Consider the following 18,524-nt stretch of genomic DNA (forward strand, 5'->3'; position numbering starts at 1 on the left):
TTCGTTTTCATGAAACTTGGACTTTGCAGTAGTAACGGAAGTATCATGGAGTATTTCTGTGCTGGCAGGCACTTCTCACTTGCTCTTAGTCATGCCTCACAAGCACCCTCCAGGCAGTGAGTATCCCCATTTTACAGATCAAATAACAAGCAGCTCAACACTTACCCTAAGTTATTTGGTAAGTGGCAGAGGAGAGACCCCATTCCAGCAACTCTTATCAAATTGTCTTTTTTGACAACTATCTTTTCATATTGACACTTCATTTATCCAGGAGAGTTAAGGAATAAGGTAGCATAAAATTTTCCAAGATAGGACATATTTCTCTAAGGCCCACAAACTATCTTAACTATTTCTATGGCAAAATTAAATGTAAACAGACTTCTCTTTTTGAGTGAACTATATAGATAACGTATATTTTTTTTGTCCTGGTAAATCTGGGCCATCACGGATCTTAGCGCTGTATGGCAGTGACACCCTCAAGGGAGAACAACCTCCTAGAGGTCACCCCTACATGAGCGGCCTATCAGTGCCTACAGCAGGAAGAGGAACATAAGGACACTGAGCAGAAACATATCCTTTAAATGCTTACCAACTTCTTTAACGTTACTGTAAGTTGGGAAACTACACACACACGCATTTTTAAAATACTGATGTAAAGACTCACTGAGTTCCTAACAGTCAATTTAACACCATTAGCATCTATCGTGGCTGCAGGATACATGGTCTTCTCCCTTCAATTCTTTTGGTTAGCTTGTAGAGCGCTGAAATGTCAGCAAGGTAAACTTGGCTTTACGGCTATTACAGACTGCTAGATCTGCCTACTCTCCTATTCTGCCTCAGTTTCTCCACGTGTGAAGGATAGTGAGTCCTACTGACAAAATGCTGGACCTTTCTGGAAATGATCATTTGAGACACCCCCTTTTCTTCATATCAGTACCCCATGGTAGACCACACCCCTTTTTGATACTCTCATGGCCCCCTCAATTCCTATAGTTCTTATTGTATATGCCCTCATTGTATTTTAGAATTTCTTTTGACACATTAGATATAAATCCCCAACCAGGAGGCCTCAAGCGTGTGCAGTCCTATATTTGCACCCACTGCTGAGCAGAGCACAATACAGGACTCATTGCCAGTGCTCAGTTCATGTCAGATTCCACCCTGATGCCACTTCCCTCTCCTGACTCTGTAGATATTTCCAATAGAACTTGGATCTCACATCTGGCAGAAAAAAAAAAAATCAAAGATGAAACTAGAATTCCCCATCTTCTGCCCCATGGTTTCACGGTAAGGTGTTCCCCTCATCAAAAAGGGAGAGGGAAGTACTTCACCAATCTTAGAACCAACACAACCTCCTTTACAGAACAGCTTCCAGTTCATGTGACACAGGCCCCCATAAAGTCACGCTTTTGTTTTTGTTTTTTGTTTTTTTTTTTTTATTTAAGTAAACTTAAAAGTTCTTGGGAAGCTACTCAGAGCATTACAGCAGGAAAGAAGCCACCTGGGCCCCTTCACAAACTTCCGCGCAAAAAGATGAAGAGCTGAACATCCAGGTGCAAGTGGTTTCACAAGGATCCTGTAAGGGGATCTCTTTATGGGCCAGAACTCACAGTATTGAGATGTCTGATATATCAGGTATTACATCACCATGAATGGGCTTTGATTCAGGCTCAAAAAAGGCAGACAAAGGGTCAACTCTCCTGGACTTTCACTCACTGGCATCCTACGGCCACTTAGGTATTCCAAATTGGCAAAGTTTGGCTTGCACAACTTTAACTGATTAATGCTGGTGTCACTGAGGAAGAAAACTGCCTAAAGTCCTAAGCCCCAAGGACAGCACAGCAGCCTGCTGCCACCCTGTGGTGACTTGGTGCAAACGTGGAAGCAGCAAATTCTGCAGGGCAGAGCTTTCAAGGAAAACAAAATTAAAAGTGTCCACAAAAGCACACAGTATTAAGGCCATGTGTATAATATAAAAATAGGTAAGTTTATTCATTGTCTCAGATATTTAGGTCAGAAGTATGTATTAGTTTTAATTGGTGCTACAGAAAAGAAAGCTTTCTTGGCCTTCATGACTTGCTTCAGAGCTTCACTCTACCAGCACAGAACAACCCAAAGACTATTCCAAACCGATGTACTCAGGAGAGAAAAGACAGCCAACAAACAAGGAAAGGATGAGCAGAAACCAGCTGTGCTCCCCCCAGATTCTCAGAATTGTATGTTATTTGCAGCGAATAATGGTTTGGTTTGTTCTGGATGGGAGATAAGGAGAATGAATGAAGACAGAACAGTCTTAGTCCTTGCCCACTTTCTTTTCTTTACCCCACGCCAGCTTTCATTACCCATTCCCAAAGCTCAGCGTCGTCACATGTCCCTCAACTTCAGTTCAATTAACACTGTTATTCAGGAAATGAAGGCAAAGGCTGGCAGGAGCAGGGAGAGGAAATATGTTAGAAATGTTCTTGGGAGAGCCCCAAACTTCAGAAATGAGTTCTCCTCAGATGAGGAAGATGATGCCCTCGGAGACCATGACCTGGTTATCGTCCTGCATTTTGCTCAGCGCAGCCTGGATCTCTGCTGAAGAGAAGGGCTCTTCTCTGTCCTGGTTGATGGATTCTGTGAGGCGATTCATGCCCACGGACTGTGCATGAGCTTCCCGGAACACATCCAAGAGGGCCACCTTGAATTCCTTCAACCTGCCCAAGTCAGGAAAAGACAGGTGAGAGAGAAGTAAACAAACCCAAAAGCTCTCAGGCAAGATCTATGTAAGTATTAAACAGTATAGACATCCTCCAACATTCTATTATAGAGCGCCACTTTCTGCTCACCTGGATTCACTCAATTCCACCTTCTGGGACTCCTTGGTCTCCTGTGAGTCTGCTGTCTTTGGAGTGTGCACTTCAGAGGATAAATGGTTGCAGATAACGGGAAGACAACACGGTGAAGCCATTTCCACAGACACCAGAGAGGTAATCTTCTCCACTCCCCCCACCTCACTGAGCCCACTGAACACCCACTTCCTAGATTCTTATGGAACCAGCCAAGGTAAAGAAACTGAGTCAGGCAAGAGACCCTCAACATACATTATCTGAGATGCTTACGCCGGGCGTGGCAAAGAATACAGTTCCTCGGGAAGGAAGCAAACAACTGAGCAAAACCCACCTTCCAACGTTTTGACTGGGTTTCCCAAGGTTCTCTTGGAACAAACCTCTTGAACACAGGGCCCTGAGCACAGGGAACCAAACTGCAACCCACCAGAAAATGTAGTACACAGAGCAACTAAAGTTACCAAAGGAACCACCTCTTTATCAATAGGAGACATTCACTCACCTTGAGGCATTTCCTCCTCTGTGTCACTGAAGTCATAGGGGTCATAGGAGCCCCCATCCTTGGCATCAGAGTGACGAGTCCTCCTCCTAAAATACCCGTAGCAGTTAAGAGAAAGGCTTTGGAGAAAACCATCCTATGCCTCTGACCAGAGAAAAAGAACTAGAACGATCTACAATCAAAGGAAAATGCTAGGCCCAGGCCTGTACAAATTGTCACTTTTTCCTGAAAGAGACCAAAAGTCTCTGGACTAGAACACAAACAGGTCCTGCTTCCCAATGCTCTTTTTCTCTATCAACCACCTTAGACATTCAGTCACAGGCATGAAAGGGAAAAGTTACCATGAGGAAAGGATTCTGGAAGATACACTCAAAAACCTGTTTGAGTTAGTGTGCTCCTGCTACTTAGCGTTTCTTTAGCAGGGAAGAGGTCAAAAGCATTCTACCAGGGGTGCCTGAGTGGCGCAGTCGGTTAGGCGTCCAACTCTTGGTTTCCACTCAGGTCATGATCTCAGGGCCCTGATCTCAGGGTTAGGGGATCAAGCCCTACAACAGGCTCCATGCTCAGCATGGAAGTCTACTGAAGTGTCTCTCTCTTCCCCCACCCACCCCCTGCCGTGCACGCAGACAGTCTGTCTTTCTCTCTCTAAAATAAATAAATAAATCTTTAAAAAAAAAAAAAAAAGGCATCATACGAAAGAATAGAGTGGCTGGCTAAGCTCTCTACCTTGCCTAGGTTGTCTTTAGCCACCAACCCTACAGATTTAGGCACCCTTTCCCCCAAAAAACTTGATGGCAACCAGCAGTACTGATCCACCTCCCTCCCCTCTCCCCAGCCCCAACTCACGTCTTTGTCTCCTTTCTCTTTGCTCTGCCTTACCTCTTGCTCTTCTGCTCTTGGTCCTCCTGGCTTTTCTCCTCTTCATCCTCTGTCTCTGATTCATCCTCATTTCGCTTCTTTCGTTTCTTCTCCTTCTCTAGAACCTAAGACCAAGCCAAGCATGGGTGGGTGGGAAGGGTCACTGATGCTGGGAAACTGAATGAAGAACTCTGAGTAAGAGTCCCTTCTATACCATCAGCAGAAATAACTTCCATAGGTCTAATGACTGAGCCTCTTTCATCCCTGACTCCTAGAACCAGGGGAAGAAGAATAGGCTGCTACCTATCTTAAAAATGCTGAGAGGTGGGGTGCCTGAGTGCCTCAGTCAGTTAAGTGTCCAACTCTTGATGTCAGTTCAAGTCATGATCTTAGGATCATGGGACCGAGCCCCACATCGGGCTCCTCGTTCAGCAGNNNNGGGAGTCTACTTGAGATTTTCTCTCCCTGTCCCTCTGCCCCTCCTCCCGTGCTCTCTCTAAAATAAATAAGACTTAAAAAAAAAATGCTGACAGGTATGTTCAATTCCTTTGACATAGTAGATACTTAATGAGTATTTAAGGAACAAAGAAATGAATAAAAAGAAGTCCAGCCATAATGGTTAAGTGGAAAACAATTCATTTCTTTATAGGTCAGGTGGTTAATTTAACTTAACGACAACTCCTACCCTAGCAAAAAGAGTAAGCAAAGAAAAGCCTATCAGACCCACAACTAAACCCCAGAGAGCTACAATTCACTCAAATGGAGAGGGGGTGGGCAACAAGGAAAAGATAGTGAAGGCTTCAAGGCTCGGTGTCTTACAATGACAGAAACACAATGTTAAAAGCAGACACAGAGAAAGAATGACAGGTCCAAGGTTGAGAATTCACCTTCTGATGCAAGTTTTTGAGACGCCAATGGGATACCTGAAGAGACTGGCAAGGGAAAAGGTATAGAGGGAAGAGGAAGATCACCACTGTTAATCCTTTGGAAACCTCTACTTTTTTAAGAGACTAAGGAAGTATGAAAAGGCAGAGAAGCAGTCAATTGATGGTACAGCACTTCAATGAAACCAGAATCTCTGGGGCCTCTAGGGGTTCTGGCATCAGTATTTTAAAGCTTCCCAGCTAAATGCTACTTTCCACTAATGACTTAAATGCACGTGTCAACATGGAGGGCTGGGCAGCCCAAGCACCAACACTTACTCAGGAGGAGCTCTCAGGCCGAAACATGTGAACCCTCACCTTCTTGAAGTAAGCGTACTGGACCAGCTCCACAGCTTCCTCTGCGTCCTGCAGGTCCACGGTCTTGCTCATGCGGGCCTTGGCATGGGCTGTGGCCAATCGAATCAGAGTTTCCAGTGTCCGGGCTGTAACTGGGGATGTCTGGGGAAGAGCACAAGGGAGGATTACTTGTCCAGAATTCCTTAGGCATGTCCATCATTCCTACAGTACAGAAAAGGATAAAGATACTACTAGAATGACTGTAGGAAGTAAAAGGAAAGGATTCAGAGCTCTGTATTCTGTATAAACGCCACATAAAATTCAGAAAATTAAAAATAGCCAAGGAAATATGAATGTTGAGGGGGAAAGGGGTAGGTGAACAGGGAAGAAGAAAATGAGGCACCTAAGAGGTGGGAAGAAAAAAGGCTAGAAAGACTACAATAGTGAAGGAGGAAAAATAATCCTTCACTGCCAACCTGCAATGCTCCAGGAACTTTGCTTTTATATCAACTGCATCGTTTAACACTCTCATTAACTTCTCCAAGTTTTACAGATGAGGTCAGGGCTTCAAGTAACTTAGGCAAGGTCACACTAAAGGAGGGGTATGAAAGAGGTCATCCGAGGACAAATGTTTAAAGTTGGGTAAATTCAAGTCCAAAGGAGGAACAGAATTCTGGCATGTTCTCATCAAGTGGTTCTCATGGGGCGGGGGGGGAGGGGTGAGTTGTACATACTCCTATCTTTTTAAAATGCTATTGGCAGAGAATGGCATCTCTGACCTAATGAGTCAGAATATCTATGTTTAGGACTGGACATGCATTCTTTTTAAGTTTCTGGTGATTATGATATGCCCGCCTAGTTAAGCATCCCTGACATTACCCAACCTTCTCATTTTATGGATAAAAAAACTATGAGCTGAGATGTGAAGAGATTAGTGCAAGACCCAAAAATCAGCTGAAGACCTGGATTTACAACAGAGGGCTAGTTCTTTCTGTCACACCCCCACATCTCCCATTGTATGATCCTTGACCTGGTCACTTCTACGTTCACGTTTCCCAAATTATCATGGGATGGGGTATTATTTATACCCCATGGAACGGTATAAACAATACTTCATCCCATGTTCAAAAACAAATATATTCACTTTTAAATAAATTCACCAAATCTTTTAATGATTTAGAAGCTATCAGAGGGTGGAGATTACACACTCCATTATAAGCTCCAATTCTTGGATAACCTAAAAAGCAAGAGAAATCCTAGCTTACATTAGCATAACTACAGAATCCAAATTGAGAGATTTACCAGACCCACTAAGACCACAACTAAAATGGTGTTTTGTTCAATGAGAAGGTTTATGACACACTGGAATATGTTCACGTGAGGGAAATAATTAAAAAGAAAAGGGGCTGCTTAATCTGAAGAAGACAAGTCATACACAATCCCCAGAAAACAAAATTAAGACCCATGGGTCTAAGTCATGAGGAAGCAAGTTTAAGCCCAATAAATAGAAAAATATTCTAACATTTCAACAGGCATGTTGCTACTGGAGGTGTCAAGGAAGAATGCAGAAGTTTCAGAAGATGGAATGCCTATCTGGGTGTGAGGCTGGAATAGGCTCTAAATCCAAGAGTCTATGTTTATAGCACATAACAGTCTTGGACTTAGGTCTTTCTGCCATGAAATCCTGTATAAACTCTACTGCCCCACAAAGTTTAGATAAATTCACAGGCAGATTTCTTGAAATAGCTTTGGATAACAATTATGGTTATCCCACTAATCATTTGTCAAAGTTCAGCTCAAATACCACACTCTCTTCCCTCAAATTCATACCCCTTCTATAAAGTCTAAAGGGAAAACTAGTAACTTCTTCATCTATACTCACTCCAATCATCTTTCACATTCATTCCCTTTTAAGTACTATACTGTGGTAGTTACTTATAAATATGCATATATGATCTTTCCATCTACCTTCCTACCGCCTAAGTTCCAGATCTGAGTTCTCCGAGGATAGTTCCTCCTATTTTAACCCTGCATGTAATAACAGACACCAGTTCAGTTCCCAAAAGTGGCTCCTTATGTTCGCAGAATGAATCATAACTTCTGGAAGCCAATGTCATCTGAACTAATGAGATACCAGTGTTCTCACTTCATTTTCCTTTTGTAAAAGGAAATTATTAGAATTGTAGAACAGGAAGCCCTTCAGACCAGACAGAAAAAGGTAAGTAATCACTAAGTAAAATGCTTTCAGAGCTCCCAGATAACAGGGACTGACCAGCCTTCTACTTCAGGAATTCCCAGGTCCATCTTCCTTGTGGGGACTCACCCTGGCAGTGTCCGAGCTCATGCTGTCTTGGCTGCGCAGGCGTGAGTACTCTTCTGCAATGTAAGCGGCTGACTCCTGAGTTAGGATGGGCTTGATGATTTTGGCCACGTGGATGTACTTCCTCATGAACGCTGCACTCACCATCTTCTCCCTGGATGCACACACAGTGAATTCTTCTTCTCTGCCACACTCTGGCACTTGACTGGGGTGGGGGCTTGGCCTCTCCTCAGAGATACAATCTAGAATCCACTATCATAAATCCCATTTACATAGAATGTGTACGAAACCCTTTCATATATGTTTATTGAATTCTGTAGCTATTACTTAGATATTTGTGAGGTAAACAGTACAGGTAAAAGTTTAGGTATTATTTGCCCTATTTAATAGGTTAAAAACTACAGCTCACGGAAGACTTAAATTCACTTTTCTGACTCTAAATTCTATGTTCTTAAATGACAGGTTTGAATCTACATGCTTCCTACTGCACCACAGCCCTAAACAGAGGTATAAGATTTCACATTTCATGCTTTGAACACCTGAACCCCGGTCTCCTTTATCCAATTCCACCTGCACAGCACCCAGGGCTTGCCATCTACTGTCCCTTCAACATTAGCTTGCCACAAAAGGCTACAGGATTTGTGCAGTACTTCATGTACGAGGATAACATCATATACCTACCATCAGTTGAGCATGTTGTCAAAGCCTTCCATTTTAGAAAGATTAGAACCTAAGCTTATCACCATAAACACTTATAAGGCAACAGGCCAGGAAAAGAGGTATGTAAGTGTAGGATCCAGAAAAGAAAACAGGGTCACATGGCTAAGAATCCAAGCACGATCTGGCCTGGGCAGCACATGAAAACTTGCTAATATGACAGAAATCGCAGGTTCACTCAAGGGAGAAGTATGAAGAACACTCACTTTTTCTTCTTGGTCCCATGCAGAAGGTTGTCATGCTTCTCATAAATCTGGGTGTCCTGCTGGTCTTCCTGGTTAAAATTGGGATCGTCTGTGGCCAGGTTATCCACGGCACTACCCAGAGGCATAGCTGGAAAACCCAAGTTGGAAGAAAGGAGAGTAAGAAATTGCTTCTTCTGAAGAGAGAAAAGACTAACAAAGCAAAGACACACAGACACGTGGAGCCCACAGTAAGAAAGGTGGAACCACCTGGCTCACAAAAGATGCTCAAAGGTGTTCCTACACCCAGAAATGGACAAAAGACACATCTTAGGATAACTCCCAGTGAGCAAGAAGGGAGTGGTCACACAGGCAAGGGCACCTGCAACTTCAACCCAGAAACGGAAACACCTACCACAACCTGGGCCAGGTCTGAGATAACCGCATCTGTTTAGGTCCCCCTCCATTAGTCAGTCTGACTCTTTCCATGGCCTCACCATCGCCATCCTGTTCCCCAGGTGCCCTGTAACGGTGCATCCTAAGGACGTGGTCCGAGATCTCCCGATCCTGCTCAGGGTCCATCTGATCCAGCATGATGAAGAGTAAGTCAAACCGGGATAGCAGTGAGTCCTGCAGTCCAATGTTCTCCATGGGGGTCTTATACTGATCATACTGTGGAACATAAGGAAAAAGGGAAGTGGAGGCAACATCAATGGGGAAGAAAGGACAAGGAGGCTATTTAAAGCTATTAAAGTACTTAATTCAGTTCCTCCACCTGCAACCCTTCTCTCACTGAAGCTCAGGAGACCTGAGCAAACTCAGAGCCCCACCTCCTAGCTGATGTGCCTCTAATAAGCTTACTGTAGGTCTCAAACCAGCTTCCTCCTTCCCAAGCTTTATTCTGCTCCCGCCATTCCCAGGGCAGGACCAATCCTGAAAGATGATTCTTTCTCTCCTACCTGTTATAAAGTTGACAAGCTGGCTAAGCCAAAATCACTTGGAAACTTTGGAGTCCCTACTCAGAAGGTAGTAAGTGAAACCGCAATGAAAATGGTCAATAATCTATAAATCATAATGTCTTAAGGATCAAGGGAGATCTTCCCTGGGACTTAAGGACCTCTATACTTTTTTATCTTTCAATTCGGGGCCTATGAGGCTACCCACCCGTAGATACTTCACAGTCAGAGGGTCTAACAACCTTGTGGGTAATATCACTAATGATTCTGACCAAGTTCCCATTTCAGGACCTGCCGTTTTCTCCCTACATTTCCCAATATAATTCTTCAGAACGACATAAACATATGTTACCATTAATCTAAAAATCAAGGTTCTCAACCCAAGCTATGCATTATCAGCAACCTATGGAGCCTTCTAAACCATAGCTACCAAGAGCCCCAACCCAAAGATTTGAATTCAGAAACCCTGAACTGGGGGCCAGGCACCTGCATGTTTAAAAAACTCCACCAAAACAGGTAACCCCATACACTGTGGAATTATAAATTGCCAGAGCACAGTATGGGCTCTGGGTTCAAATCCTGACTCTGCCATTTTCTAGCTTGTGACTCCTGAGTAAATTACTTAATTTTTTACGCCTCTATTTTCTCACCTGTAAGACAAGGATAATAACTACTTACCCATGAGGTTATTGTGAAGATAAAAGCAAAGTATTTGTAAGTCTTAGTTAACAGCATTGTTATGGTACAATCTTTAAAGAGAGCAATTTGGCAATCTCTACCAAAATGAAAATGCATATAACTCTTTAATCCAGTGATTCCGTTATGAGGTATTTATCATACAGATATGTGTAACAAAATACACATAAAGGGATATTCACTACAACTTCATTTCATAATCGCAAGAGGGAAAAGGGAAAATGCCAAATGCCCATCAAATGGAGACTAAGCAAATTACTATAAATCCATACAATGGAATATAAGACAGCTGCCACCCCCCAAAAAAAGAAAAAAAAATAAAGGCAAAATTCGGCAAACCCAAGCTGGATAAATATAAAAGATACACCTTAGCACATCATCATCATAGTAAAATACAAAGATAAACAGACTAATTTGGTAACAAGGAGCCAGTATAGTTGTTGGTACACGCTTAAGTTTTTGTTTCCCCAAATACTCAAGAGTTGTTAGTGGTTATCTCTTGGAAAAGGGATAGGAGAGAAAAGAAAGGCTTTTAATGTCCATACTGCACTCTCTGTTCTGTTTATACATCCTGCCATCTGCACGTGGTACTTTTATTGTAACAGTAATACAGGTTACTGGGTTGTGAGACCGCAGGTCACTTTGGTTTTCTTCTTTGTATTTTTAATTACTTGAAACAAATAACTTTCCAGGGGCTTCTGATGTAGATGAAAAGGTGAGGAACCATTGCCCTAAATCAAGGACAACAGCAAAATGATGGCTGAGCTTAACTTTAGTCTTTGGCCTAGTATTCCTCTGGGATACCAAGAATCAACTTCATGGCCCAGCTATTCAGCAAAACTAAACAAAGGGGAGGCCAACTGGAAAGTGCCTGATTCCACTCACCCTGCCATAGACAGGGTTGGCAGCTGCCAAAACACTGCAGCGGGCATTCAGCCGAGCATGGATGCCAGCCTTGGCGATGGTGACTCGACCCTGCTCCATCACTTCGTGGATGGCTGTGCGGTCCATGTCGGACATCTTGTCAAATTCATCGATGCAAACCACACCTCGGTCAGCAAGGACCATGGCCCCTGCTTCCAGACGGCGCTCCCCTGGGAAATGAGGAGGTAAAGATACATTTTACTATCCAGGTTGTAGAAGACGAGGGGAGAGATTTCAATCTCCTTCCTAAGCACTCAATGTCGCTCATGAGAATATAGTGAGGAGCGGTCAGTTCTTAGAGACAGAGAAAAACCCTCGCAGGTCAACCTTTTTAGCTTCAATCTGAATGATCCCTAAGCAGCCAGCCTCCAACAAACTTCTTTCATGGATTCTCTATCTTCATCTTCAATTCCCCAACTAGATCTCTGCTCTCTTTTCACTGGTCTTCATATCCCTTCCTCTAATTTATAAAATAGCACAATCTTCATTTTTATTTCCCTTCCCATTTATAAAGCTTTCTCCTTCAAAAACTGTCTTCTAGGGGGCGCCTGGGTGGCACAGCGGTTAAGTGTCTGCCTTCGGCTCAGGGCGTGATCCGGCATTATGGGATCGAGCCCCACATCAGGCTCCTCCGCTATGAGCCTGCTTCTTCCTCTCCCACTCCCCCTACTTGTGTTCCCTCTCTCGCTGGCTGTCTCTATCTCTGTCAAATAAATAAATAAAATCTTTAAAAAAAAAAAAAAAAAAAACTGTCTTCTAGGAGACATTCTTATCCATAGAGGACCACCCAAAGACTTAAATAATTTACCCCTTATTGCCAAAGGATACTCAGTCCTCTACAACCCAGCTCAAACTAACCTTTCTAGTGTATCTTCCCAATACAAGCATCCCGAGAGCAAACTCAAAGAAACTATGCTTGATCTCACTGCAGGACCTTTGCTAAAGACTCTTCTTATACCCTTACCGGTTTCCTGGTCTGTGGTGACAGCAGCCGTCAGACCCACTCCAGAGGAACCCCGGCCAGTGGTGGGTATAGCCCGGGGAGCAGTGCACAGAACATAGCGTAGAAGCTGAGACTTGGCAACCGATGGGTCCCCTGTAATTGGGTGGGGACAGTGGTGACTTCCTAGGAAAATCTTCCCCCTACCCCAGGAAGTTCTACTTTTCTAGCACAGCTCTTAGCATAACAGAAATTTACAGTAATTGGTTGTAAATAATATTCCTTTCACTTTCCCTTTACCGTTCACGGAAGAATTTATTTTAGACATAAATCAGGAAACACAAAAATGAGAATAGTAAGAAAAGATTCATTTTAGTCTTCTGCCTTTTGATGCAACTAAAATACACCAGGTAGAGAATACACAATCATATAGATTATAGATTCCCACAAGCATACTCCACAAGCTAAGACCAAGAGTCTGATACAAATCCCCAATGCCATACCGATCAGGAGAATATTGATGTCCCCACGGATGTGGCTGCCATTTTCAAGGTCTCGTTCCACCCCTCCCAAGAGCAAGCAGAGAATTGCCTTCTTAACGTAGTCATGCCCATGGATGCTAGGGGCCAATGACCTGGCCAGCTGGTCAAAGATATCCTACAGGAGGAATAACCAAAAGCGTGAAAAGCCTAGTGAGATTCAATGGGGTTTTGCTGAGCTCTGCTTTATACTTCAGCCTATAAAAATGCTTGAAGAACTCCATAAATGTAGATACTATTTCTAACTGTAAAAGCTTTTCTTAAGACAAATCACACTGATCAGACCACTGTCAGAACAGATAAAGAGAAAGCCTGGATTCCAAAACCTGCTTAGAGGTTTAATCTTTAAGAAAAAAGTATTTCCAGGTTCAAAACACTTTAGGTTTAATAAAAATGTTTGTTGTGATTCCAGTAACCTTTTGCTTTGGTTTGGTTTGGGTTTGTTTTTTCAGTAACCTTTATCACACAGGCATATACAGATGACCCTTGAACAATGCAGAAGTTAGGGGTGCCAACCCCCTGTGCAGTTGAAAATACATGTAAAACTTTTGATCCCCTAAAAATTTTACTAATACCCTACTGCTGACCTCGCCTTACCAGTAACATAAAAACAGTCAATTGACACATTTTTATGATACGTACTATATGATGTATTCATAAAATAAGTAAGCTAGAGAAAGGAAAATGTCATAAAGAAAATCATAAGGAAGAAAAACACATTTATAGTACTGTACTGTATTTATCAGAAAAAAACCCACAAGCAAGCAAACCCACACAGTTCAAACTCATGTTGTTCAAGGTCAACTGTATTTTCTTCAATTCTACCTGTGGACATTCTGTCTTTAAAAAGAAAACCAAATTAGAGAACTAAAACAAAAATAACCTATTTTAAACTTAAGTAACAATGCATCACTACTGTCTTCCATATAGACTTATTGGTACATTGATATTCTCTTATTCTAGTACTTGTATTAGGTTCAAATAGCAGCCCAGCAGGTAACAAAACAGAAATATTAAACAGCAAAGTCACCCTTTTACTTGCTGACTGGGTCAAAACTAAAAGCTAACACTACATCCTATAGAGACAAAACCTTAACCCTCCTCATGATCCAATACAAAGATGAAAGGTGGCCCATGCGAAAGGCAACCCTAATAAATCCATCCCCACCCTTAAATCCCTAAAAGATGCTCAGACCTTGGAACGCGTTTTACTGAACTTCTTGATCTTGGCTATATCCTCAGCAGAGAATGAAGGCTGAACGTCCTTGCTCATTTGCTTCACATTACAGGCAATCAGGATAGTCCTGGGACAAAGAGGGGAATAAGAAGCAGCCTGTGGTTTTCAATTTCTAGCATCAGAGCCAACAGCAAATCAGAAAACAATAAAGAAAAAAAGATAAGTTGTTCTGAAATCAACAACTGATTTTCTCTTAGTCTATGACACAAATAGGCTGATGATTCTTCACCTCAGGAATCTATCCTCTGCTGCCCCACAGATCTTTCTTCAGACCGAAGTGTGGATGAGAAGGAGGTGGGAATACGTGAGAAACTCACGTAAGTCATGAGGCTATAACCATGTTACCAGTAACTCCCACTTTTAGCATAAGATAGTATTACCAGTTTTATCTGATAGAAAAGAGGTATCCCATCTCCCAGGCAGCTAGACTGCTCCACCTGTCTGATGTATTCTCCAGAATATGTCAAACTAGAGCAAGAATACTACCAGAAATGCAAGCTACCAGCAGCATGCCAAATACCTCACAACTGCCTCTTTACCTGAAGGTCCCTGAGGTGTAGCCTCCCTTCTTTCCCGGGAGGCAACGGTAGGTCCCCACCACCTGGACTCGGTCACCAGGCTTCACTTTATCTACCAAGTCATCATCCAGAATGACATCCACAGAGCGGGGAAGTTGGCCAGCTGGGGCCTTCTCTGGCATCTCCTGGATGGTGATGGTCTGGTGGTCCTTGTAGACAGAAAGGCCATATTCGGTCTCGAGGGGATTGTTTTCCTCATCCTGAAAAAGACACACAGAAAAGCATTGTTATCTCGTCCTGGTCTTAGAAATGCCACACTCATTTTTTTGTAGGGAAGAAATATAATCTGGAAATGACCTCATGAGATTTTAGTATCTAAGAAAAAAAAAGCCAAATGTCTTCTCCAATTTTTCCATTCCCATCTGTTCTAGTAACAATCATCTAATGAAAGGGACAACTATAGTCTGATGGAACCATGGCTATGTTAATATCTAAATTAAGATACTTATTTCCCCTGTACTATGACACAGTATTTCCACTCCTAGGTAATACCCAACAGAAACATTCATCCAAAGCCACATACTACAATGTTCACAGCAGCATTACTCCCAATAGCCAAAATTAGAAAATAGCCAAATGCCATCAACAGAATGATTAAATAAATGTGGTATATCCACCCAAGCAAACACTATACAGCGATGAAAATACATAAAATATACCTATACACAACATGGATGAATCTCAAAAACATCTGTTGAACAAAGGAAGCCCAACACAGGAGTACTTAGATAAAATATAAAAACAAGCAGAAGTACTCTGTGTTGCTAGATATCAGGATAGGATTAACCTTGGAGAGTGTGGGCCCTCAAATACTTCTGAGTGCTAGGAAGGTTCTGTTTCCTGGTTTGGATGCTCATTTTACAGGTATTTTCAGCTTGTGAAATTTCAGTAAGCTGCATACTTATATAAACTTTCCTGTATATATATTAAACTTTAGTAAAAACATTTTAAACTTTTACTTCCTTGCTATTTGAATTTTCTAAAAACACAACAGTTACCGTTTACTGAGTGCTTATTATGTACAAGGTATTGTGCTATTATCTTATGAGATGATCTCAGGTAATCATCCTAACAACTCAGTAAAGCAGGTATTTTTCACGTGTAAACAAATAAGGAAACCGAGGCTGGAGAGGTTAAATTAGCTCCCCAAGTCACACAGGAAATTGCAGAGCCAGGACTTGAGGCAAGTGTAACTCCAAAGTCATATTCTTCAGCACCATACTAGATGACCTCCAGGAATCCAATGTATTTCAGGTTTTGAGCAAAGCTTGGCCCTGGTAATCAGCAGAAGAGTATTCCCTGAGCAATTACTGAAGACATTCTAGAAGGAGGGATCTTAATGAAGAAGACAGCAGGATGACTTAGAAAATGCAACTGGCCTGAAAGCAAAAGGACATGGGTCCTAGTCCTTGGGGTCATCACTAACTGGGACCACGTGCAAGTCACTTAACCTCTCCAAATCTCAGCATTTCACCTGGAGACAGACTAAATGATTCTAAAGTATGCCTCAGTTATAATTCTAAGATACTCATTCTTGTTTTATGTTAAGATTCCTGCACCAATTGAGTTGAAAATAAGAATTGGGTCTCATTCATATCTGTATCCTCCTTAATAATTCTTTGGATACAGTGGCTCTCAATTAAAATTTGATGGCAGGGGCGGGTACTCTTTGATAGAATGAATTCAGACATCAAGTAACCAACATTAATCATCTTCTCTCTCATTAAGAGAGCCTCACATTGTCCTCAGTTCAGATCAATCTGAACACTAAGTATGAAGCCATTTCCAATGCCATTCTCCTCCCAACCCAAAGTAAAATATTTGCAAAGATTTCATGGTAACATTATAGCATAAGTATTCTCCCATATTACTTTAAGTAGATTATAAAGTTATATATAACTTTGCTAAAAGATCTATGTAGATTAATGACTTTTTTCAATCCTTCCATGATTTGCCAAATTTTCTAAAGTGAATATTTATTTTTTTTAAAAAAAATTAGGATTGAAGATGTTCATATTAAACTCTGGCTAGCAATCAATCTTTCCTTTAGATTAATCCTTACTTTTCATTTGATTTATTTTAGAAGACTTCAGATATCACTCAATTATTTGCATTAAAACAGACATCTTTGACTCCAACCTCCCAAGAAGCCCAATTAACTCATTCTCCTCACCTTGGTGGGATAGACAGAGCTGGAAGGAAAAGCCACCAGGGTGGTGAGATCAGAATAACGTCGCTCTATAGTCTTCTTGGTAGCAGGGCAGTAATGTACACTGCGGACGACTTTGGGACGAACTAGAGAGCCTAGCAATGGAAAAAATATGCATATAAAATCATGCAACTAAACAATGACAGAGGTGGAATCTGACCCAGGCAAGTGTATCATGACTGTAAACACTGTGTTCTTCTGACTAGTTTAAGCTACTTCAATAATATTTGTCATTTACTCATTTTTATATTTATATTTAGAACATCAACATATCTATGTAAAACTTCAAGTACAACCGATCCTGACCAAGAAATAATAGGAGTTCAGAGTTAGAATGAGGAGATTCCCAAGAGCCAAGACTCCCCTACACTCCGCAGAATTCAGCATTCTGGACCCCCAATCATTGTGCACACCACAGCTCCTTCTAGCTTCACCCTGTTAAGTTCAATGCTATATGCTACCCAGCTCTACTCAGCCTCTCCTGCTTCCCCAGCCCCTCTTAAGTCTATCCCACTTCCACTCCCTTAGCCCCCACTTGAAGCCACTCACACTTAGTGACAATGCCCTCCACGCAGACTACACAGCTGAGGAAGCAGGAGGTAAGAGTCCGGGGAGAGACATGCTTGGAGCCAAAGCTGCCCTCCAATCCTATGTAGAACTCCTCATACTGCTTGGCATAGGTAGCATCAATGGAGGCCACAAAATCCTTTAAAGCCCGCTGGAAGGCAACCAGCTCCTCAAAGGCATTGCTCAGGAGGCTGTACATGGGCAAGAGAGAGAATAATTAGGCAGAGAAAAAAAAACTCGAAAAAATTGACCCTCAAAAATAAAAGCGGTGTGAAAATCTAGTGCCTGCTTTCTCCTGCTATCCTAGAAGACTCAGTAAAATACATCAGAACTGACAGCTAACTTGAATTCAACTTCTCAAAGATGCAGAAATGGTAACTCAGTTAAACATGGAAGGAGGAGCTCTTAAAGGAAAATGCCCACCACCTACTTTGGGAAGAAGAAAAAAACACAGAAGAGAGTGAGGCAATGAGGGTCAAAAACATTTCATCCAGGTCCTCTCCTGGGAAGCCTGTTCCAATCCGGGGAAGAGAAAGGGGAGCCATTGTCACTCAGAGCCAGGATATCCTCTTGGGAACCCTTACCACTTACCGGTTAGCCCTCTTCTCATTTTTCCTGCGCAGGTCATTCACATTGACAATCAATCGGTGTTGGTTGTCACTGATCAGCTCCCGAACTTTGCTCTGATAAATTCCTTGGTCTTCCTGCAAAATAACCACCACATATCACAACAGTCACAAACTCAAAATAGGACTGTTATTTAAACAGAGGCAGTTCTCACAGCAAGATAAATCAATCTCTGCAGCAGAACTGACCTCCAATTTCTCCACATTTTCACTCACTAGCCTGAGACTCCAAATGCACCCTAAGAGGCCACTGAAGTAGTTATAATGATCTCTTCAACATCCATGCTATTATTTCTATTATCATCTGCAGCTTTTCTGTATGCAGTCATTTCTCAACTTCTAATGGGGAATTAAAACAAGCTCATAGAAAGTCTAAAAGGACACATAAAAATCTTGTCAAAACGTCAATTAGCATATTAAAATGACTTCATTTAAGAATTACATAGGGAATTAAAATATCGTATTTCTCGATCGGCTGTATAATAGGGAAAGAGTTCTCTCAAAACCGGACCTAAAGGAAGAGGGAGCTTTACTATTTGTTTACAGACCCAGCATTATCGAGCCTTTAAGATGCTTTACCCATATTCTATGGCTTCCGATCTTGAGTGGCATACAAACCCCCCCCCCC

The 18,524-nt window shown here is 42.1% G+C and overlaps 1 protein-coding gene across 1 annotated transcript in view; it reads right to left on the reverse strand.

Annotated features, from left to right (window-relative positions):
* Window positions 1-1,966: 1,966 nt before the first annotated feature.
* Window positions 1,967-18,524, reverse strand: part of MCM3 (minichromosome maintenance complex component 3) — a 17,243-nt gene continuing 685 nt past the window's right edge. The window contains exons 2-17 of the mRNA XM_008691799.2: window positions 17,862-17,974; window positions 17,253-17,461; window positions 16,668-16,798; window positions 14,456-14,694; window positions 13,875-13,983; window positions 12,644-12,797; window positions 12,165-12,296; window positions 11,162-11,370; window positions 9,122-9,296; window positions 8,649-8,775; window positions 7,729-7,879; window positions 5,427-5,567; window positions 4,207-4,310; window positions 3,331-3,416; window positions 2,829-2,898; window positions 1,967-2,696 (exon numbers count right to left, since the gene is read on the reverse strand). Of these exons, the coding sequence (XP_008690021.1) occupies window positions 2,498-2,696; window positions 2,829-2,898; window positions 3,331-3,416; window positions 4,207-4,310; window positions 5,427-5,567; window positions 7,729-7,879; window positions 8,649-8,775; window positions 9,122-9,296; window positions 11,162-11,370; window positions 12,165-12,296; window positions 12,644-12,797; window positions 13,875-13,983; window positions 14,456-14,694; window positions 16,668-16,798; window positions 17,253-17,461; window positions 17,862-17,974 (2,349 nt within the window). The 3' untranslated portion in view covers window positions 1,967-2,497. The remainder of the gene's footprint in view (window positions 2,697-2,828; window positions 2,899-3,330; window positions 3,417-4,206; window positions 4,311-5,426; window positions 5,568-7,728; window positions 7,880-8,648; window positions 8,776-9,121; window positions 9,297-11,161; window positions 11,371-12,164; window positions 12,297-12,643; window positions 12,798-13,874; window positions 13,984-14,455; window positions 14,695-16,667; window positions 16,799-17,252; window positions 17,462-17,861; window positions 17,975-18,524) is intronic.

The sequence above is a fragment of the Ursus maritimus genome, unplaced genomic scaffold (assembly GCF_017311325.1).
Source record: "Ursus maritimus isolate PB19 unplaced genomic scaffold, ASM1731132v1 scaffold_29, whole genome shotgun sequence".
NCBI classification, from domain to species: domain Eukaryota; kingdom Metazoa; phylum Chordata; class Mammalia; order Carnivora; family Ursidae; genus Ursus; species Ursus maritimus.